The sequence below is a fragment of the Geotrypetes seraphini genome, chromosome 15, assembly GCF_902459505.1.
Source record: "Geotrypetes seraphini chromosome 15, aGeoSer1.1, whole genome shotgun sequence".
In the NCBI taxonomy this organism is placed as follows: domain Eukaryota; kingdom Metazoa; phylum Chordata; class Amphibia; order Gymnophiona; family Dermophiidae; genus Geotrypetes; species Geotrypetes seraphini.
Window position 1 is genome coordinate 50,117,863 of NC_047098.1, and position 23,827 is coordinate 50,141,689.

The 23,827-nt window shown below is 40.2% G+C and overlaps 1 protein-coding gene across 4 annotated transcripts in view; it reads right to left on the reverse strand.

Annotated features, from left to right (window-relative positions):
* Positions 1–23,827, reverse strand: part of ACACA (acetyl-CoA carboxylase alpha) — a 434,156-nt gene that overhangs the window by 276,379 nt on the left and 133,950 nt on the right. For all 4 annotated transcript variants that reach the window (XM_033921833.1, XM_033921832.1, XM_033921836.1 and 1 more), the window contains exons 18-23: positions 15,882–16,032; positions 15,014–15,148; positions 12,517–12,663; positions 11,984–12,172; positions 10,477–10,577; positions 1,967–2,055 (exon numbers count right to left, since the gene is read on the reverse strand). In XM_033921833.1, coding sequence (XP_033777724.1) covers positions 1,967–2,055; positions 10,477–10,577; positions 11,984–12,172; positions 12,517–12,663; positions 15,014–15,148; positions 15,882–16,032 — 812 coding nt within the window. The remainder of the gene's footprint in view (positions 1–1,966; positions 2,056–10,476; positions 10,578–11,983; positions 12,173–12,516; positions 12,664–15,013; positions 15,149–15,881; positions 16,033–23,827) is intronic.

The window sequence follows — 23,827 nt, forward strand, 5'->3', positions numbered from 1 at the left end:
TGTCTTAAATGGAAAAAAAAAGTTTTCTTATGCTCACTGATATGTATTAGGTTTATACACCACACACTACCCACTGATCACCACCATAGGCAGCAGACTAGCCATCCCCCTCCCCACCCCCACCATCCTGTTTGTCTGTTTAGACTGTAAGCTCTTTTCAGTAGGGACTATCTCCTTTGCGACTCCGTACAGCGCTGCATACGTCTGATAGCGCTCTTGAAATAGTTAATAGTAGAAAAAGTAGTAGCAGTAGTAGTAATAAGAGTGTTCAAAGCATAAATCCCTGTGTAAGTGGAAAAAAGTCTGGGGTCCGCTCAAAGACAAGATTCATTGATTTATTTAGTTGCCTTTCTTAGGTACTTTTATTTTTGTACCTGGAGTAGTTCTATGCAAGTGTTCCCTGTGTTGTTGTGATTTTAAAGGTGGTTGTTTTATTTTTTTTACTTTTCCCTTTTTTTATTTGTCCTTAATCTAAAATTTATGGAAGAGAGAGGTTGCTAGTGTTCCTTCGCATTGTGTCTTAATTAGGTTGTTTGTGCGAACGGAAGCTATTAGCATTGGCATTATTATGCTCTTGTTAAATGTATTGTTAATCTGATTTGTTTATTGGATACATTGTTCAGTGTGTTTCTTTGTTTGTTTACTTGTGTTTAATAAAGAGCTTCTTGTAAATTTAAAATAAAGAAAAAAAGGGACGGAGGGGCAGATTCTCAAAACTAAAATCTGACTTTAACATACTCGCTAAACCGGTTCCAGCCAGTTTAGTGTGCCCATATTTTAGTGGCGGATTATTAAAACGGCTTACTGATGTTTTTTCCGAGTTTTCTAACAGTATCTGATATTGCCATGCAAATGTAGTACAATGAGGTCATTAATATTAAAATGATCACTCTGAGCGATTCTCTCTAATCGCCGAGTGATTCTCTAACCTCATTGCACCTCATTTGCGGCCAAAATTTGCAGACAAGTCTGAGCTGTTGTTGCCTTACTTTCTGATCAGGCTTGACAGCTCAGACCTGTCAGAAAATTTTGCCACTGTCAAGCAACCCCTGACACCACCACCACCCCCTTCTCCCCGGCAGTGGGAGAGATGCCTACTCCCTTCCATCGCCATACAACCCCCCCCCCCCGTGCCTCCAATGATCCCCTTACCCCTTACCTTGTTTACGATGGCTGGTCAGAGGGATGCCTATTCCCTCTGGCCAGCAGGCCTGCCTCTTCAAAATGGCAGGCCTTCCCCTCCCCGGTGCATCCTGGGATGCACTGGGAAGGAGCCTTCTATGGAAGGGGCCTTAGGTGTCTGGGCTAATCAGTCTTAGGCCACTCCCTGGATGCACTGGGGAGAGTCCTAAGGCTCTGATTGGCCCGTCCCTGGTGCATCCCAGGATGCACCAGGAAGGGTAAGGCCCACCATTTTGAAAAAATGGGCCAGCAGGTCGGAGGGAATAGGCATCCTTCCGGCCAGCCATTGTAAACAAGGGGAGGGGGGGGGTCATCGGAGGCACGAGGGTGTGTGGGGGGGGAGGGTTGCATGGCAGAGGGTGTGTGTCATGGGGTGCATTGCTTGACTGCAGTGGTGGGAGAGAGTGGGCATCTCTCCTGTTGCTAGGGTAGAGGGGTGTCGTGGGGGGTGTTGCTTGGCGGTGGGAGGGAATGAGCATCTATCCCGCTGCCGGGGGGGGGGGGTGGTGCCACCACCGCTGGTGCCCATCGCTGCCGGGATATCACTAGCGACGGGCATATGCAAATTCAGAGAACCTTCGCTATTCTCTGTCAACCTCATTTGCATGTGTGTTTTTGGGAGAATGACTCGTTTGTTTTTTTTTTTAAATTGCTACAATAACAGCCACGACAGCGGCCCATCAGTTTTTAACACAAAGTTTTGAGAATCTAGCCCTTAGATAGATGACATTTGGGGAGTCTGCCTACTGTACCTTAGATTTCTGTGTGAAAAGCAATGACTCACCATGCTGGAACTGGATTTCCACTTTCAGGTATTGGCGGAGGAGATCCATGACCACAGCCTTCGTATGGCCCCGGTTCCCACTGCGGTACCTGTGGAGAGGAGGAATGAGATTCATCATTAATGTGGCTGCATTCAGTCAAGTTTCAAGTTTCAAGTTTTCAAGTTTTAATAAAATTTTGATTAATCGCTTTATCTGGATTCAAAGCGATGTACATCATGATAAAATTACATTATTAAAATTATTACTACAATAGATAAAACAAACTCAACTTTAGACAGATGGGTGGCTTAACGCGAGCACGAATGGAGGTGTGATCGCGACGCTCCTCATCACTAGGCAACTATTAATGAAAATTAACCCCATATTACAGAATTTTATCAAAAAAAAATAAATTCCTACGATCCTGAAGTTATGATGGACTAAGGTTGACTTTCTTCGCTGAGACGGAAGAGACGCCTGGGAGGTGAAAAACCAAGAAGAAAAGGTGCCGTTTTTTGTGTCTTGAGCAGTGCTGTGTGGAAGGCTGGAGACCGACGGGGATTGAAACTGGCGGTGAACTGCCTAGCGACAAGGAGAAAATTTTCCTCTTTATAAATAATTTATATGGTGGGCTGGTTCCTGTCAGTCAGCGGTTTTGAAGTGTGCCCTCCTCTGCCGGTGATGAGGCGAGGTCTGGTATGTGTGTGAAATAAACTTGACAACGGTTTTTGAAACTTTTCCCTTGCTGCTAATCTTTAAAAAACAAGAATTGTGAATGATTAGTATTAATATTGATCTCCTCTGCTGAAAATGAGACGGATTCTGATATAGGAGAATCAAGGGTGGGATTGCCGGTTTTTTGTTCAGCGCTAGAGCAGTGCGGCTTCGGCGGCAACTGACAAAAAAGACCTGAAGGGAAAAGAAAGAAAAACTGCTGGTTTTCATTGTTTTTATTATTGGATTCACTTTTCTGTTGATGTGGCACGGTAATAAGAAAAGATGTTGAAGTTTTAAACTGTCTAAAAGATTGAAAAATAGAGGAAAACATCTATCTCATTATGAGGCAATTGTCAGTTTGACTTCTAAATACTATGACAGTTTGAAATAGCTCTCTCCTGACGGTACTGAGTTGGAGTCCTGAGAGAGATCAATTAATCCTCAGATTGAAGCAGTTTCTTGAGACATAAAATCAAGACACTTTAAAGGGAAGAACATTGAATATTACATTTAATTAATAAACAGAAAAGTTTTCACTTCAGACTGATTGGGATAGAGGGCTGCCTGTCAAAGAAAAAAAAAATGACAGTTTGATATAGCCCTCTCCTGTTTAATGTCAAAGCAAAGCCTGAGGAAAAAAAAATATTTCTTCTGTGCTGAATAACATAGTGTTGAATTTCTGCTGTTTGAAGTCAGAATCAAATTCTGAGAGAGAAAAACTTAAGAAAAAGGGGAAAAGGATCTCTTTGTTGATTATTATCAAAGAAACTTTTATTCTGACCAGCTATATTGAAACCAAAAAAAAGGAAAAAAGATTATTCTTTGATAAAAAAGGGGATTAATAAAAAAAATTGAGAGAGAGGAATACATGCATTTTCTCTCAATAATTAAGTGCCGAAGCGCTGAAGACAAATAAATATCAGCTTATTAAAATAAATACTGAATTGAACATTACTTTCCTCTGGCAAAGCTGCGATTGGGCTTGTGAGAGAGGAGACAGAGAAAAGGTTCAACGGAACTTTAAAAAACTGAAACAGCAAGATATTGAGGAAATTGAGAGACGCTGAGAAAAAACAGAAGATAATTGTTTAAAATTGGTCAAAATAGGAAAAATAACTCTAAAAAAGTGTTGCTCTCCTCAATCAGGGCTGCGATTGGGCTTGTGAGAGGAGGAAAAAAAAAAAAAAAAAAAGTTCCCCTAATTCAATGAAAAAGTGAAAGTGAGAAAAGAATTTTCAAACTGACATAGGTAAAGGAAAAAGAAAAGAGCTTAAAAAGAAAAATATCTACTTCAAAAGATAGAACAAAATCTTGGAAGAAAAGAGATTAAAAACCTAAGAATACCAAATCTAAAAGACTAAATACAAGAAATAAGAATAACAAAGAAAAAGAAAACAACAACATGACAAGTACCAGACAAAACAAAAATGAGGCTGGTACATCTGCAAAAAGACAGAAACAAGAACAAATAACACCAAGTAAAATACCACTTCCTATCGAAGAATCAGACACATTAAGCAAAGCTGAAGTCATGGAAGAATTAAAACAAATCAAACAAATGCTTAAAGAAACTATAACTAATATGTCTGAAATGAAAGAAGAAATTTTAAATATACATAGACAAATGGAAGTTAACAACAAAAGAACAACTGAACTAGAATCAAAAATGGAAAATATAGAATGTGAATCAAAAAGATGTAAAAACGACAGCCTGGAATTAAATAAATTAAAAGATCAACTTGAGGATTACGAGAATAGAGGAAGAAGAAAGAACATCAAACTCTTTGGAATACAAGAAAATCTAGAGGGAAAAAATACTATCCTTTTCCTTGAAAATTTAATTCCAAAAATTCTACAATTAGACTTGAAACAACCAATTGAAATTGAAAGGGCGCATAGAATCCCAATAAAAAATCTAGAAAATAAAAACAGACCAAGACCAATCATTTTCAAAATGTTGAGATACCAACAAGCACTAGAGATACTAAATGCTGCAAAAAAAGATAAAAACTTAAATTATAAAGGATCAAGATTATGGTTTTTACCAGACTTCGCCAAAAACACAGCAACTAAAAGGAAAAAACTACTAGACATGAGACCTCTGCTCAAAGAAAAAGGATTTAAATATGGTCTATACTACCCGGCGAAAATGAGAGTGTCATCTGGAGACAAGTCCTTATATTTTGAGGATCCCGAAAAACTAAAAGAGTTTCTCTCTAAACCAGAACCTATGATATATTAACATAATATATTAAGAAGGTTTTGAAGACTCTATGAAAAATTAGAAAATATAACATATCGAAATATTTGAAGAAATGGAGGAAAACAATACAAAGAAAAGACAATAATAATTATATGAAAGAAAGAACAGAATATAGGAGAAATATTAAATAATACACTGCATATATGTTTAAAATAATTATATGTTGAAATCATAACACTAAGGAAATACAAATTAACATATTGTTAAATGGAAAATGATACATTAATAAAATGTTATGGAAAATGATTAAATATATATAAAAAAAAACAATATAGATAGATAGAAGGGAAATTTGTTTAAACAATTGAATATTGATTGCCTGGAATGGGGAGAATGTTAGGATTACAGTTCCAATGTGTATCCTTAAGCAGCCAATATATTGGGTGGGAAAGGGAGGGATAAGGAGAATATTTATTAGAATAATTAAGGGAGATATATTAGGGTTAAATATGTGTGTCGTGAAGAAAATTTTTTGGATATTAAATATGAAAGAGGAGAGGAAGAATAAGATAATGAAAAGTATTAAAATATATAATGTCTTTTAAAATATATTCTATTAATGTCAATGGCCTAAATCACGTAATTAAAAGGAAAAAAATATTAACATTTTTAAAAAAACAAAATGCAGATATTTACTGTCTGCAAGAGACCCATCTTAATATGAAGGAATCACAGAAACTATCAGGTGGATGGATAAAAGAATGTTTTTTTGCTCCAGCAGTGGGCAAAAAAGCAGGGGTTGCAATCCTTATAAACAAAAAATGTATGGCCAATATAAAGGTAAAAAATTCAGATCCACATGGTAGATGGATACATATCGATATAGGTATGGGAAATGATACCCTGACGTTATTTAATATATATGCCCCTAATTCGAATCAATCAGAATTTTTCAAAAAGCTACAAAATATGTTATTACCACTGGCTGCCTCTAATTTAGTGGTGGCTGGAGATTTTAATGCTGTAATGGATCCATTATTGGATAAAAAACCAGGTAAAAATATTAAATCTTTAGGTCTAGATAATTTAGTTCGATCATGTGATTTGAAAGATATATGGCGTATTCTTCATTTTAATGATCAGGAGTATTCATTTTGTTCACAGGTTCATAAATCATTTTCAAGAATAGATTATATTTTTGTTTCAACAAATAAAGTGCAACAAGTGATTAAAGCCTCCATTGATCCTATTATCATTTCGGATCATGCGGGAATATGGATAGAATTACAATTAGATCAATTAGAAAATAATAGACCTCTTTGGAGATTTGATAATGCATTGCTTGTGGATGACAAATTTTTGGAAAATTTTAAAACACAAATTAATGAATTTTTTCAAATAAATTTAGTGGAAGATACATCTATAGAGAATGTATGGGATGCATTTAAAGCAACTATGAGGGGTAATATCATATCATATTCAGCTTTTATTAGGAAACAAATTAAAAAACAATATATAGAATTAGAAAAAGAAATAAAAATATTAGAAGCTAAATTGATAAGCAAATGGGAATATGAAGTTTTGCAAGCTCTTTTGAAAGTAAAAGGTAAATATAATGAATTAACATCAAAAATGATAAGAAAAGATTTGTTTTCCAAACAAGCGATGTATTATGGAAATTCTAATAAGGCGGGAAAATTATTAGCAAATTATCTTAAGGCAAAAAAAAAGGAGAACTAATATTAATGGAATAAAAGATGATAATGGTATAATAACAAATCAAACAAATATAATATTAAAACAATTTTTAAATTTTTATAAGGATCTATATTCTTCTGAACCTTATTTGGAGAAACAAAAAGATGGAAAAAAATTTTTAGATTTAATAAATGGACCTAAGATTCCTGATCATATAAAACGAAGTTTAGAAGAACCTATATCATTAAAAGAATTAGAAACAGCATTGAGATCTCTTAGAGTTGGATCCGCTCCAGGTGGTGATGGTTACACAGTAGAATTTTATAAAACATTTCAAAATATCCTCTCCCCACATTTATTAAAATTATATCAGACACAACTTATAAAAGGTAATATAAAAGGTACTATGGCTGAATCAATAATAATTGTTTTGCCTAAGCCAAATAAAGATCCTACTTTGGTTTCAAACTACAGGCCTATATCTTTGATAAACGTTGATAATAAACTTTTGGCGAAAATTTTGGCTTTGAGATTAGCCAAAGCTCTCCCACATATTATAGATATGCATCAAACGGGTTTCGTTGCTAAAAGACATTCCTCCAATAACTCTAGACTATTATTTCACATGCTAAACTTATCAAAAAAAATGGATGAACCGGCTTTTACAGTTTCATTAGATGCTGAGAAAGCATTTGATAGGGTAGAATGGAATTTTATGTATCAGGCTTTAGAATGGTTTGGTATAGGTTCTGGATTTATACAAATGGTAAAAACATTGTATAGCTTCCCGATTGCAAGATTAAATATTAATAATAAGATATCTGATGGTTTTCAATTGCAGAGGGGAGTTAGACAAGGTTGTCCTTTATCTCCTTTGTTATTTGATGTTGTATTAGAACCCTTATTGTTAGCAATACAGCAAACGAGGGAGATACAAGGAATTCCATATTCAGATATGGAATATAAAATTTCGGCTTATGCTGATGATATTTTGCTTTATTTGAGAAATCCAGAGTCTACCTTATCTTCTTTATTGGAATTAATTGATAAGTTTGGCAAATTTTCAGGTTATAAAATTAATTGGAATAAATCTGAAATTATACCCTTGAATGTTTACTGTGTAAAAGGATTATTTGACACTTTTCCATTCATATGGAAAGAAGAAGGATTTAAATATCTAGGCATTCAAGTTAAAAAAACAATTGAAGATACTGTAAAAGAAAATGAAAAATATGTATTAAAAAAAGTAACGGAGTTATGTGAACAATGGAACCCATTACATATATCTTGGTGGGGTAGAGTTCAAACTATTAAAATGATGATGTTGCCTGTGGTTTGCTACCAAATGAGTATGATACCTATTTATTTTCAGGGGTCCTTTTATAAGAAGCTTAATAGAATTTTAACTAAATTTCTTTGGCTTGGTAAAACACCTAGAATAGCTTTAGTAACCTTACAAAAATCAATTAAGGAGGGAGGGGTAAATTTTCCAAATTTCTATAGGTACCATCAAGCCTATATTCTACGTCAGGGTATGTATTGGATCCTCCCAGAACTTATAGATAATGCACCAGATTGGTTATATTTGGAATGGCGCCTTATGTTTCCCCTAAATTTAGTTCATTTACCAAGTATTAATATACCTAAAAGATACAGAGAAAATAAAATAATAATGGATACTTGGAAAACATTGAGATTTATTGATAAATTAACACCCATCCCAATATATAAATCAACTAATCAATCCATATGGATAAACTCCAAGATCAAAGTAGGCGGAGCTCAAATCCTTTGGAAGAACTGGATTATTGCAGGAATCAGATCTCTAGATGATATTATTTCAGAAGGTAAACTGCTGGATTTTTCACAATTGCAACATAGATTTGGTCTTAATAAAACACAAAGTTTTAAATGGTTGCAATTGAAGCAGGCCATTCAGGTTGGGTTCCCTGAATGGAAATCATTAAACAATCAATATAGTTTAAAGTTCTTATGCTTTAAAGCAGACTTCCTAGGACATCAAGCCGCATTGTGGTATAAATTAATATCTGGATATTTAATTAAAAAACCAAAAAATGGTCTAAGAGACATTTGGAGCATTGAGATTGGACATCAAATTAATGCATCTCAATGGCCACTAATTTGGTCTTGGAGAATGGGATGTACAGTGTCAGCGTCTATGAAACAAACATGGTTCTTTTTATTACATAGAGCTTTTTGGACCCCTACTCGTTTGCAAAAACTAGACAGTTCTAAGTCTAATAGATGCTGGCACTGTAATCTAGAACCAGGGACATTAGATCATTTATTATATCATTGTCCTTATATTAAAATTTTTTGGAATTCAATTTGGCCACAAATTAATAAATTAATGGAAAATCATATTGCAATATCATATGATACAATTTTATTTGGAACAATGATGAGAAAAAAAAGTCAAATTTCACCAGAAAATAATAAACTTTTATTAATTATGACAGGGGTTGCCATTCAACATATAACTAATAATTGGAAAAATTACAACAACCTAAACTACACATTTTGGTGGAATACAATATGCCATGTTTTTAAAATGGAAAGAACAATAGCAGTACAAAAGGGGACATATAATAAATTTATAAAAATATGGGGGCCATTGACAAAATACTGCAATGATTAAATAATAGAATACTTTTTCTTCTTTTCTTCTTTTAGAGATTTTCTTTTTTTTTTTTTTTTTTTTTACGACACAATTTATATATAATATATTATAATATATGATACAATTTATATATAATATATTATAATATATGATACAAAATGTAACAAATGATTAAAAAATAATAGAAGGGTGGGGGGAGGGAAATTTATCCAGAATATATTGTAGTAGATATAAATATGTTATTGAATAATTATCAATTATATTCCAATATGTTGTATACTTTTATAAAATTTGAAAATATTATATTAAGGCAATAAAAGGGTGGGGGGAGGGTGAAGGGGAAAATCAAATTCAGACATACATTGTGTTAGATATAAAAGTGATACCATGCATATATCAAATGTATTTTATTATTATGTACACTTTTTGTAAAATTTGAAAATAAAAATATAATGGAAAAAAAAAAAAAAAAAAAAAACTTTAGACAGATGCAACGAACTGGAAACATAAGGAATTAAGGGGAGAATTTACATTGTATTAAAAGTCTGGAGAGACATATAGGGAATGGACATGAGGAAGGGTAGGATGATTGAAGAAAGAGAAAAAAAATGATTTCTGATTTTTTTTTAAAAAATTAATTTATAAATGCATCATTGAAAAGAAAAGTTTTCAATTTACTTTTGAATTTTTCTATATTAGTTTCTTCTCTTAGATAAATAGGGAAGGAATTCCAATTTTGGGGGGCAGTAACGGAGAACATAAACTGGCGGCGCGTATTTATTATTTTTAAAGATGGGATAGATAATAAATGTCAGCCATGGGGAGGGTGGCGGAGAGGAAGGAAGAGTTTCTGCTCCTCTATGGAAAACAAAACACCCATTAATGCTGCTTTAGTGCCACACGAAGCACTTCACAGACACACACAGATATGGGTGTGATTTTGTTGTCATCACAGCAGTAATCTGTGCAGTATCTCCTCACCAATCAGTGACTGCCAAATAAACCATTCAGATCTACATTTTAATCAGCAAAGAGGATAACATATGATAATGTAACAGAGACCCTATTTCCTTCTCATTGTAAGCAATAAAGTGCCACGCCTGCAATTTTAGCCAATATCAGTTCAAAGCAACATCAACAAGGAAGTTGGAAATAAGAAATCTGAATGCACTGTCTCAGTACTGAATGTTTATCTGCACCATGCGTCAGCCTGGGGTGAAAGAAGCCCTGGCTTCACCTTGGTTACTTCCTGAGGGCTGGCGGACACCCACCTCTGCACCAGCTGCACGATACTCTGAGTATTCATGAAAAACACCTCACGATCAGACTTGCGGTTCAGTGTAGCTGCATGGCTGTCGAGTATGTTTGCAATCTAATAGAAAAAAATTATAATGTCTCACTGGTAGAACTGCGGGGTGCATTCAAGTAGCTTAGTAGTTAGAACAGTGGGTTGAGAACTAGCGAAGCCAGGGTTCAAATCCCTGCTCCTTATTATCTTGAGCAAGTCAGTTACCTCTGTTAACTCAAATACAAAACTTCAAATGTTAAACCCTGCAGGGACAGGGAAATGCCTACTTTACCTGCATGGAATTCACCTTGAGTTACTATTGGAAAGTCAGGAGCATTTGTATGGATTAGGATGGTGGGGTAGGGGGTAGTACTGTTGAGTGGATAGTATTTCCAGGTTGTGAAAAGGCTGCGTACTGAAGAACTACAGTATGTTATATGCTATTACGCTGAGGATATCCTTTCTTATTTTGTATAAAAAATTTAAAATACTTTTTTTAAAAAAAGGGAAAGGTATGAGCTAAATCCAAAAGAATGGAATATGCAAAGCAAGGCTAACAATTGTTGGAAATTTGACCAGGGAAAATTACATATAACCTTAAAGCTACAAAGTCTGGAAAGACAAATGATATATTTGCTGAGAATTTGCTATAGGAGAGAGCTGTACCCATTTGGAAGTGGCACAGAGTAGAGGGGTTACAGGAGGGAGCTGTGACCAATGGGAACTGGCACAGAGTAGAGAGGTTACATGAGGGAGCTGTGCCCAATGGGAACTGGCACAGGGTAGAGGGGCTACAGGAGGGAGCTGTGCCCATTGGAAACTGGCACAGAGAAGAGGGGCTACAGGAGGAAGCTGTGCCTATTGGCATCTGGCAAAGAGAAGAGGGGCTACAGGGGGGAGCTGTGCCTATTTTGAATTGGCATAGAGAAGAGGGGATACAGGGAGAAGCTGTGCCCATTGAGATCTGGCACAGAGAAGAAGGGCTACAGGGGGGAGCTGTGCCTATTGGATCTGGCACAGAGAAGAGGGGTTACAGGGGGAGAGCTGTGCCCATTGGGATCTGGCACAGAGAAGTGGGGCTACAGGGGGGCACTGTGCCCATTGGGATCTGGCACAGAGGGGCTATAGGAGGGAGTTGTGCCCATTGGGATCAGGCACAGAAAAGAAGGGCTATAGGAGGGAGCTGTGCCCATTGGGATCAGGCACAGAGTAGAGGGGCTACAGGAGAGAACTCTCTGCAAACTGCTCTGAACTGTTTATGGTATTGCGGTATATAAAAATAGTTGTTATTATTATTATACCCACTGGAATTGGCACAAAACTGAGGGGTTATGGAAGGCAGCTGTACCCACTGACAACTGACACAAAGCCAAGGTGCTATAGGAGAGAACTATACTCACTGGGTAGTAGCACAGAGCTCAGGTGCTATATGAGGGAGCTGTACCTACTGGGAACTGGCAGAGTTGAGGTGTTAAAGGAGGGAGCTATACCTGCTGGCTAGGGAATTGACAGAGAACAGAGGTGATGTTGCTGGCATACTGTGCCATCTCTTTCTTGATGGATTTCTCAACATTGGGTGGGATACGGCCAGAAACACTGGTCATAATGTCCTGTAATTCCAAGAGAGGAAGGGAAGGATCCCGGAGCGTCTTCATCAGCCACTCCACCCACTCTTTCACCTACAATGAAAAATGGACATTCAACAGTTATCAAAACCTCAGTTCCCAAATCTCTAGAAATCAGCAGTATCTGTAGCTCCCATAATATTTCACATGTTAACATGATCTAGAATAAGCAATGGGAACATTTCAGCTCCAGTTCACCCTTTCCTCCTGTGTATCCCCAGCTCCCCTGTCCCTCCAAGCATGATTATTTTCCTTATAACCACCACAGCATGATGGTGTAGTCACCTAGTGGTGAAAATGTTTAGGCAGAGGATACTGTGGTCTCTATGGCCCTTCAGCCATCCAAGCAGTGATTTGGTAAGACCCAGGAGGTGTAGCAGTACTGTAGGCAGTAGTACCTTGTTGGTGAAGTAGGGCTCCGGCATGCAGTACCCATTCATGACATTCATCAAGTTGTCCAGGGCACAGTGGAAGACACGATGGAGCTTCTCCCCCCGAAGTGCTGAGCTCTGGATCTGTGGCAAGGGGCCTGTGTATAGCTCTGCCTACCAACAGCAGAGAAAGAGAGGAAGGAAATATCAGAAACATAAGAAGCAGCAGCTCAAGGCTAACCAACCCAGGACTAGATTTACTAAAGGTGCACTACCATGTAAACACAAGCTAACAATGTGCATCATTAGGAAATAGGCCCCAGTACAGAAAATGGACCTAGTGGTAAATAATCATATTAATGAGTCTCGGTATATATTAACACAATAGCACGCTTTAGTAAGCGTAGCCTTTCATGTAAGAGATGAAAAGAGCTTACAACCACACTTAGGGGTCTTTTAAAAAAAGTACTGTAAAGTCTTGCGATAACTAAGTTGATTACAAGGAGTACATTACCTCCATGTAGGTTGTGTAGCCTTAAGAATAATTTAAGTGTGTATTTTGGCATTAACTGTTGGGAATACTTCCAGCATCTGTCCATGCATGTAAAAAATTCACGTAGGGGGTAATTTTATAAGAACTACCTAGTTTTAGGCAGCAAGAATGCAACTATATGTTGGTATGTTGGTGGAATGGAAAGGGTAGATATGAATCACTTGTTTACTCTTTCCAAAAATGCTAGGACTAGGGAGAATGTGATGAAGCTACTAAGTAGTAGACTTAAAATACTCTGGAAAAAATATTTCTGCACACAACATGTAATTTGTTGCCAGAGAATGTGGTGAAATCAGCTAGTTTAGCGGGATTTAAAAAAGGTTTTAATAATTTCCTAAAAGAGAAATTAATAGGCTGTTATTGAGATAGCTTGGGGAAATCCATTGCTTATTATTAGGATAAGCAGCATAAAATCTGTTTTACTATTTGGGATCTAGCTAGGTATTTGGGACTTGGGTTAGCCACTGTTGGATGAACCTTTGGTCTGTCCCAGTAGGGCAATTCTTATGTTCTTATTTTAATCATTTATGCATGTTAAGTAGGCACATATCCACATAATTGATCTTTTACCTCTGATAAAATACTGACCAGTGAAAAGAGTACACTCCATGTTTGCATGGGTGGAGTTTGGGCAGAACAATGAAGTACACAGGTAAATTATAAAATTATGCATACTCTTACTCCAGGAATTATTTTTCTAGGAGGAAAAGATCTCAGAAGCCATGGACACCTGAAGAATAGTGTCACTACTTCAGCCAGATCTCTTTCAATGGTCAAAAACATCAAGTTATTTTATACTTACTTTAAATATTGGGATGTATTAACTGCATTTATGTGCTTATATTCAAATAAATACTGTATTATATTAAACAAAATAAAAATATTGTCGATTATAGTCAAGAAATGTTCAGTAGTTGATTTTGATGTTACTACCATCAAAATGCAGGCATTTACACCAGCCCTTGGGTTGATGCAAGTGATGGCATTTCCCAGTAGAATTACTACTCCTGACGGAAATCTGCACGTGCAAGATAGTGGTTCACAAAATGTCAGGAGGTTCACAAACCGGCACAGGAGGAAGTGACCCACTGTGCAATAGTTCAGTTCCTCCTCTACTACCCTCTGTGCATCTGTTAACTATACAGCAGAGAATGCAGATGTTATTTGCCAACACCATTACCCGTTGCCTTAATATTGAAACATGATAGTGAACCAGTCTCTCGCTAAGGCTACATTTCCCTCTTAAAAGTACCATTGCAAAGTGGGTACTAACGTCTCCACACATAGCTGGCAGCACTTTCTCTATTCAGAATTGTCAGATCAGAATATCTAGCCTAACCGAACCATATTTCATTAACAATCTCTATTTATCATTTCACATGGTAAGCTGGTATTAACCACAGCTAGAGGAGACATCTATGGTCTAGGCATAAGGACAAAGACCTTGAATCTTGTCAGTACATATTCCAGTCCCAGCCTACCACCACTTACTACTACATGATCTTATGTAACCCCAGAATCCCCAAACCTCATATCTCGGGGGGGTGGAGGGGCAAAGATCAAGCAAACCACACAATTAATCTTGTATACTGCTTTGTACACCAATTGCCTTCTATTGGTAAGAAAACCCTTGTTAAGGCCTGGGATGTGATGGAAGGTTTACTCAAATTCCAACCCATACTTTTTCTCAAAAGGATGATGAACATGTGGAATGGTCTTCCGGTGGAGGTGGTGAAGGCAAAAAGTGTATCTGAATTCAAGAAAGCTTGGGACAAGTATGTTAGTTCTCTGGGGAGGGAGGAAGGGAGAGTAGGTGGCATGCTTAGGCAGACTAGATAAGCCATATGATCTTTACCTGCAGTCATTTTTCTCTGTTTCTCGCTCTCTCACTTACATTCATTTCCTTTCCTCTCCCTGTCAGAGGGTTTACTAACCTGCCTCATCCACCTCCAAGGCGATGGCTTGCCCTACCTGCTGCACCCTGCTGGGATCATCAAGCTGAAGTTTTGAAATGACGCAGCCGGGCTCAAGCACTGCACCAGCACGCTTCACGTAGTGAATACATCCAGACTCTGCTGCTGTTAGGGTCATCACCATTTTCATCACCTGAAAGAAGATGATGGGTGAGTGACTGGCATTCTGGGTGGCACAGTAGCATTGTGCATCTATTTGTTTCAGCTCATAAGTAGGTGGTCTGTACAGCCACTGGAGAAAGTTCAATGGTCAGAGTCCAGATGCCCCCAATGAAGGCAGCAAGAGGGCACAGAGCTCCCAAGTTAGTAGTCTCAAAATCTGCCAGACTTAGAAAGAAAGGGGAAATGCTCCCAGACAGATCCATCCTCACAACATCCCACATACTTTCTCAGGACAATATTCCCACTCCCCAGTTCCTTGTTATAAAGACACAGACACTTTTTCCAAGTGAGATTTTTAGTGTAAATATTCAAAGATTTAACCAGCCACAAACAGCTCCTTACTGGTTAAACTGTTTTTGCAGAGCTATCTGTTTTTGCAGAGCTATCTGTTGATATATCCATAGTGCTACTGAATATCACCACAGACCATTGAACTGGCTATTTTGTGGGCAATCCAGGGGGCAGAGTCAGCACTTAAACACCTAAGTTTAGCAGTCAAACTGATATTGCTTAGGTGGTTAAGTGCTGAATATATACACGTAACTGCATAAGAGGTAGCCAGATGCATAAACTCAGACATTCAGTGCCAGTGCCCAGACTTGGCCCAGAATCGAATTTCTTGGAATAACACCACCGCTAACTAAAACAAAAACAAAAACACCTCTCACCGCTACCAGCTGAATATCTATCCCTTCATTACTTACTTCAATTTCAGCGTAGCACTGGCCTGCAAAGACATGGCCCCCGTCCTCTACCACGTACTGGATGAGTTTCCCTGCTGAAGGAGAGCGCAGGATGGATGGGTCATTCTCCTTTTCAAACACACATGTCTTGTTGCCAATTGTGATGCGATATCTGGAGAATAAAAAAAAAAAAATGCATGAGAGAATCAGGGAAAAGCACAGGGCATATTGTGGTAAGAACAGAGTGCCAGGAACAGTACTGTCACAGGGGATATACACACACACAACAAGAGGATGATTTGTGGCAAAGTAGGGCTGAAGAGGATCACAGCGAGATAGGGTAAGCTGGAGGGTAAGGGGATAGGTCTTGGTAAACTGCTATTTTTGTATGGTTACAATTAGAGAATGACATGGTGGCGGTTAGCAGCGGCTAGCCGTGTTTAGCCGCAGGTAACCCGCCGGAACGGGGAATGAAAAATAACAGTCGCTGCGGGGACGGGGACAAGGCCATTCACCGCCCGTGGAGCGGTGAATGGTCTTGTCTCCGCAGTGAGGCATTTAGGATCGCGCAGTCCTCGCAGCCACCGCCCGCCCGTAGCATTTAGCCAGCTCTCTCCCTCTACCTCACCTTAAATTCAGAGTTTGTCGGCTTCCATTTTCCTGAGCCGCACGCGTTCAAAAAGCCGTGCACGCGCGGCTGCGCGAATCCATCAAGCTTCTCCTCTAATGCAACCAGAAAAAGGAAGTTGCAGGAGAGGAGAAGCTTGATGGACTCGCGCAGCCGTGCGTACGCGTCTTTTTAAACACGTGCAGCTCGGGGAAAAAGGAAGCCGGCAAACTCAGAATGTAAGGTGAGGTGGAGGGAGGGAGCTGGCTAAACGCTGCGATCGGGTAGGTGGGGGCTGCTAGACCATGAGATCGCGTTTGTTCCGGCTCATACTAGGAAGGAGGGAGTGAAAGGAAAAAATATTCTGGGCCAAGGGGATGAAGAGGGAAAGAAAGAAACCCACAGCAGGAAAGAAAGGGGAAGACAGGCAGGTGAGCCAGATGCTGGAAGCAGGGGGGGGGGAGAAAGAGGGAAAGAAGCTAGATGGGGTTGAAAAGAAGAGACACACTGGTATGGAAGAGGAAGATAGGGGAAATCTGGACAGAGAAAGGTAACAGAAAGAAGGGAAATTATGTGCATGGGGCATAGGGACAGAGACATAAAGGGGACATGCCATGGGGATGGTATATGGACACAGGGGGGGGCAATGGCAGATACATAGGAGAGATATTAGAAATGGGGAAAATAGGAACACAGAAGCGAGATAGTTTGTGGGAATGGGACAGGGACAGAGCTCGCAGGCTCCAGCGGCTTGCACAAATTACATTGTAACGTGCCACGAAAATAAGAGGGAGGGAGGTAGATAGATAGGCCACGCGAGAGGAGCTGAAGGGTGGTAGAAAGGAACAGATTGTAAAGGAGGGAGGGAAGGGTGATGGTGGAAAGGAATAGAACAGACATTGAAAGAGGGTAGAGAGGAACAGACCCTGAAGGGAAATGTGGAAGACAGAGTGGGGAGAAGATGCTGGAAGGGAAGAAGACAGATGCCAGACTATGGGAGAGCGGAGGGAAGAAGATGGGTGCTAGATCAATTGGGGGAGGGTGAAGGGAGAGGCACAGTAACAGCAAATGGAAGACGCAGAGAGAAGACACACAGTGGATGGAAGGAATTGAATGAGAAGATGTGGAAAGCAGAAACCAGACAACAAAGGTAGAAAAAAAATTATATTTATTTATTTATTTTTTGCTTTAGGATAAAGTAGTATATTAGTTGTGTTGATAAAAATTTATAAACAAAGCCCTGCCAGCTGAACATCTCTTTCTCTAGTTCAGCAGCAGGAACTTTGATTTATAAGAAAGGAATAAGCTAAATATTACAGTACTAAGGCTTATATAGATGCTGCGGGGACGGTGACGGGGCGGTGAATGGGATGGCAGGGGCGGTGACGGGGACAGATTTTTTCCCCGTGTCATTCTCTAGTTACAATTAAAGGGGTTTATATATTTTTAGACAGGTTCTTATTTGTACCTCGGGCAATGAAGTGTTAAGTGCTGCAGTGGGATTCAAACTCACAACCTCAGGATACTGAGGCAGCTGCTCTAAACACTAGGCTACTCCTCCACGTCGACGTAGTCAGAGCAAAGCATGGGTCACACTCAAGCCAAGCATGTTTGTCAGTGACAAGGTGGAAGGGGGGTACAAAGGAATTCTCATATGCTGGCCTTGGTAGGGGGTGGATGCCAGAAAAAGGAGCGCGACACAGGTCATGCATATTGGCTCCCAACAGATCTGCCAACTCTTTCCTGAGGAGGGGAATGTCCTCATTTTTGACCTGCTAATGTTGCTTAGCCTCCAGTGGGAGATCAGGGCTTTTTCTGTCTTTAGTAAGTTAGCAGGTCCAAAACTGCACAGTAGGTTATGACTCCAAATGAGGTCACAAAATCTGCAGTATAATGATGGTCTTAGCTTGAGCAGGGTGACAGGACATTATTACTTGACCAACATGGGCTCACCAGGAGGCAGGAATCAGTCTGGAGCAGACACACAGCAAGAAAGAAGCTTGTGCCAGCATGGAAGTTGGGATTGGGGTCATGGAATATATTTTAATGCTATAATGAGGTTGCACAAGAACAAACATTTTGAGTGGAGAAACCTAATGGTTAGTGCAGTGGCCTGAGAACCAGAGGAACTGAGTTTGATTCCCACAGCAGGTCCTTGTAACTCTGGGCAAGTCAATTAACCCAAATAAGTACCTGTATATAAATAAGTAAACTGCTTTGATTGTAGCACAGAAAGGTAGTTTATCAAGTCCCATTTCCTCCCTCCTATAGAGCTACCAAGTATACTGTAGGTAGTGCTGTACAAATACATATAAGAGACAGTCCTTGTTCTAGAGTGCTTATAGTCTAATGAAAAAAAGACAGAAGAGACAAACATTTGATAAAAGTCAGGGAAAGGATTTAAAAAGTCTCAAAAAAGTAGGCTAATAGGTGAAGCCTAGGACCACTTAATCTAACTGGGCAGAGCTGTAAGAACTGAATCTCTGCCCCACAAAACAAACTATGGAAGAAAAGCAAAAAAGGAGAAATTAGGTTCTTACCTGCTAATTTTTTTTTCTGTTAGCCTTTAGAACGGTATAGTGCTTACGAATGGGTTTATACCTCACTGCGATCAGCAGGTGGAGACTGAGACCAAAACTTGTATATTAGGATAGACTCCCCCCTACCAATCCAGTCTGCCAAATAGCCAAGCAGAACCTAGGAAAAACTATAACTGAAAAACATTAAAACAGATTCCGAACAGGAGTGTAAAAACAACAAACACTTGTAAGCAACTGTTGGAACATAGATAGAACTAAAAACCTGGCATATAAAATGTCCCCACAGCTCACCAGCTAAACCATATCCGCTGTTCTTAAATCTCCCCGGCCCTAGAAAAATAAAAATCTGCACATGAGCAAAAAAAACGTGCAATCACCGCATAAAGACAGATAGGGTGGATGACTATACCGGTCTACAGGCTAAAAGAAAGAAAATTAGCAGGTATGAACATAATTTCTCCTTCTGTAGCACCTGGTAGACCAGTATAGTCCTTACGAATGGGACGTACCAAAGCAGTACCCATCAAGGGTGAGACCCCAGAAGGGCCGACATTAGAACATGCTCACCGAATACCGCATCCATACACGCCTGAACATCCACACGATAGTGTCTGACAAAGGAATGCAGAGAAGACCAAACTGCAGACTTGCAAATATCCACTAGAGGCACTAGAGAAGACTCAGCCCAAGAAGCTGCTTGACCCCTAGTGGAATGAGCATTGAGAAATTACGGAACAGGATTTTTCTGAAGATGGTAAACTGAAGCAATAGCTTCCTTGATCCAGCGCGCAATGTAGCCTTGGAAGCGCCATCCCCCTTACGAGGACCTGCAAGAAGGACAAAGAGATTATCTGATTTCCTGATCTCTGGAGTCCTTACAGAAAAGTGAAGGACCCGACTGACATCCAACTTGCACAACTGCCTCTGCGCAGAAGAACCCTCCTGACTACCCAATACCAGGAGGACCACTGCCTGAATGACCTGAAAAAAAGGAACAACCTTTGGCAGAAAGGAAGGAACAGGCCGCAAGACAACCCGTTCCCTAGAAAACTCGAGGAAGGGAGACCTAAAAGAGAAAGCCTGCAGCTCAGAAACACGTCTAGCAAATGTAATAGTCACCAAGAAGACTGTTTTAAGAGGAAGGTCTTTCAAAGAGCAATCGCTCAAAAGATCAAAAGGTGGATGCACCCGAACGGACAGAACCAGAACATCAGGAATGTCAGTCAAACGATGACCTTTCAACAACCCACGAAAGGCAAACAATGCCACAAGCTGAATCCGGAGAGAAGACCAAGCCAAACCCCTGTATAGGCCATTCTGCAAGAACTCTAAGATGGATGGCAGGGAAGCGTGGAAAGAGACCATGCACAGCACAGCACACCACTCCCCCAATATATACACCAAACCCTCACATAAGCCCGAGAAGTAGAAAATCTCCAGGACCTCAAGAGGATTGAGATCACTTTATCTGAATACCCCTTCTTACCTAGGTGTTCCCTTTCAAGAGCCAAGCCGGAAGATAGAAGAGACCCGGATCGAACATCTGAAAGAAACCCTGAGACAGAAGGTCAGCTGAGAGAGGTAGAGGAAGGGGATCCGCCACCAAATGCCTCACCAGGTCCGCGAACCACAGTCGCCTGGGCCAATTCTGAGCCACCAGAACCACAAGGCCTGGAATTCGAACTATGCGGAGAAGAACTCTGCCCATTAATGGCCATGTAAGGCACGCATACAACAGACCTTCCGTTGGCCATGGATAAACCAGAGCATCCAGCCCCTCGGCCTGACCATCTGTGCGACGACTGAAGAAGCGGGGTGTTTTGCCGTTGATACTTGTGGCCATCAGGTCCATGAGAGGCTGACCCCAAGACTGAACTATGAGCTGAAAAGCTGCGGGACTTAGACACCACTCTCTGGGATCTAGGGCAAGATGACTCAGAAAGTCCGCCTGTACATTCTCTATGCCCACTAGGTGGGAGGCCGAGATGTTCGGAAGATGAGACTCTGCCGAGAGCATGAGCAGAGCTGCCTCCTGTGCTACCAAAGAGCTCTTGGTGCCCCCCTGATGATTTATATAGGCCACCACCGTGGCATTGTCTGAAAGAACCCAGACTGATGCCCATCAGAAAAGACTGGAAAGCTAACAGTGCTAAACAGATGGCTCTGGTCTCTAAGACACTATACCAACCAAGAAGACTCCTCCGTGGACCAGGTGTCCTGAGCTGATTGAAATAGATATCGATCTCCACAACCGAGGAGACTGGCATCCATGAGCAGCACTGACCACTGCGACTGGTCCAGACTCGCCCCTTGCACAAGATGGGAGATCTGGAGCCACCAACGAAAACTGCAATGAGCCAAGCCCCAAAAAGGAACAGGATGAACCAGACTGTGCCTCCGAGGCGACCACCTCCGAAGAAGAGCATACTGAAGCGGAAGCATATGGTCACGAGCTCACCTCACGATGACATTGACCTCAAGACTTGGAGGAAATCCTGCGCCCGAGGACACCGGGATGCCATAAGCAGGTGAATCTGAGATTGCAATTTGCTTACCCGGGCCTCTGGGAGGTGTCGAACAGAACTCCTAGATACTCCAAGCGCTGAGCGGGGGCCAACCAGCTATTTAAAGGTTGATGACCCATCCCAGCGACTGCAGAAACTCCACCACTCTAGCCGTGACCCTGGTGAATTCCTGGAACAACTTCGCTCGAATCAACCAGTCGTCCAGATAGGGATGAACCAGAATGCCCTCTTTGCACAATGCCGCCATGACGACCACCAACACCTTGGTGAACGTCCACAGAGCCAAGGCCAGACCAAAGGGAAGCGCACAGAACTGAGTGTTGCCCCAAAATCGCAAAGTGCAGGAAGTGATGATGGGAGGCCCAAATAGGAATGTGCAAGTAGGCCTCCGTCAGATCGAGAGAGGTCAGAAACACCCCTGGCTGAACTACCAGAATCACATATTACAGAGTTTCCATGCGGAAGGATGACACATGGAGAGCCCTGTGGACCCTTTCAAATCTAGGAGGGGCCGAAAAGTCCCTTCTTTCTTTGGCCCCACAAAGAAAATCAGAACCGCTTGGCGATTCAACAATCTTTGAAGGGTCTGACGAAAGGCCTGCTGCTTCCACGCCACCTGCGAGGGAGAAGCGAGAAAATGATCTGGCAAGGAAGGGGTGAACTCCAGAGCATTATCTTTGGGACATTGTTGAAACAAGGCTGCCCTGTGAACTTCTAAAAGCTAAGTTACTCACCATTTCATATTCTGCTCTTTTCACTGGTTTTCAGCATTATATCTGCTTAATTTCTCTTCTCCTCCCTGTTTCTTACTAAAAAAAAATATAAAAAAGCACAAAAAAATCCTTCTCTTTCCTCTGTTAAATCTTATTTCTTCTTCCTGCAGTTTTTGTTTAAAATACTGTGATTTAGGTGGTATAGAGCCTATATTTCTGGTGCCTGTGGCTCAGGGTGACTAAAGTAGGGAAAATCTGTTATAAATCCTGTGTTTTAGGGTAGTACTGATAGAACCAGCAGTTTTGTTTAAAATACTGTGTTTTAGGTGGTATAGAGCCTATATTTCTGGTGCCTGTGGGGTGACTAAAGTAGGGAAAATCTGTTATAAATCCTGTGTTTTAGGGTAGCACTGATAGAACCTGCATTTTTGTTTAAAATACTGTGTTTTAGGTGGTATAGAGCCTATATTTCTGACTCACTAGTTTTTAGCCATTGTGTTTGATTAGGTGGAGAAGGGAGGGGTTCTGTTTTACTTCTAAGGTTAATTGCATTATCTTTGGGACATTGCTGAAACAAGGCTGCCCTGTGAACTTCTAAAAGCTAAGTTACTCACCATTTCATATTCTGCTCTTTTCACTGGTTTTCAGCATTATATCTGCTTAATTTCTCTTCTCCTCCCTGTTTCTTACTAAAAAAAAATATAAAAAAGCACAAAAAAATCCTTCTCTTTCCTCTGTTAAATCTTATTTCTTCTTCCTGCAGTTTTGTTTAAAATACTGTGTTTTAGGTGGTATAGAGCCTATATTTCTGCTTACTAGTAGTCTTACTTATAGTCCCACCAACCCCAGGGACCACTATTCATATATAGAGACCCATATAATCAGGACTTCACAACCAATCAAGATGACCTTTATTCTATGCAATCACTGTGGTGCTTTAATTCCAAGACATACTATTTGGAGGCTTAAGGCTTGCCCCATCTGTCTTCAACTTGCCAGTATTAAGGAGGAGCTCTGCAAACTTAAACAGGAATTGAATACAATTAAAGCAGCTTCCATCACTCCACAAAATCATACCAACTTACCACCTCTACCTCAAAGAATAAAACAGCCCAGGAATAAATGGGTCACAGTAGGCTCAGGAAGACTGCGACATGTAACACAGAAACATCCACCTTCACAAATATTACCTCTACAGAATTCCTTCGCTCCACTAGTGCACTGCGATACTCAGGAAAACAGAAGGGAGGTGGGACTGGAACCAATGAAAGAAACTCAAGAGAACAAGAGCACCCTAAGTACAAATAAAAAAGCCAAAAACAGAAAACTATTACTGTTGGGGGATTCCATCATCAGAGGCATTAACCTTGGAACACAGGGCGAGGAATCCAAAATAGTGAAATGTCTTCCAGGATCCTCAGCTACCAGGAGTTCCAGGCAAATACTGACTATAATTAAGGAAGAAACTAAGGATTTTAACACTGATGTTGTTATCCATCTGGGAACAAATGACCTGGCCAACAACTCCACACTTGCAGCACAGAAAGCTTTTCGGGAGCTTGGTGAGGGCGTGAAACCTTTT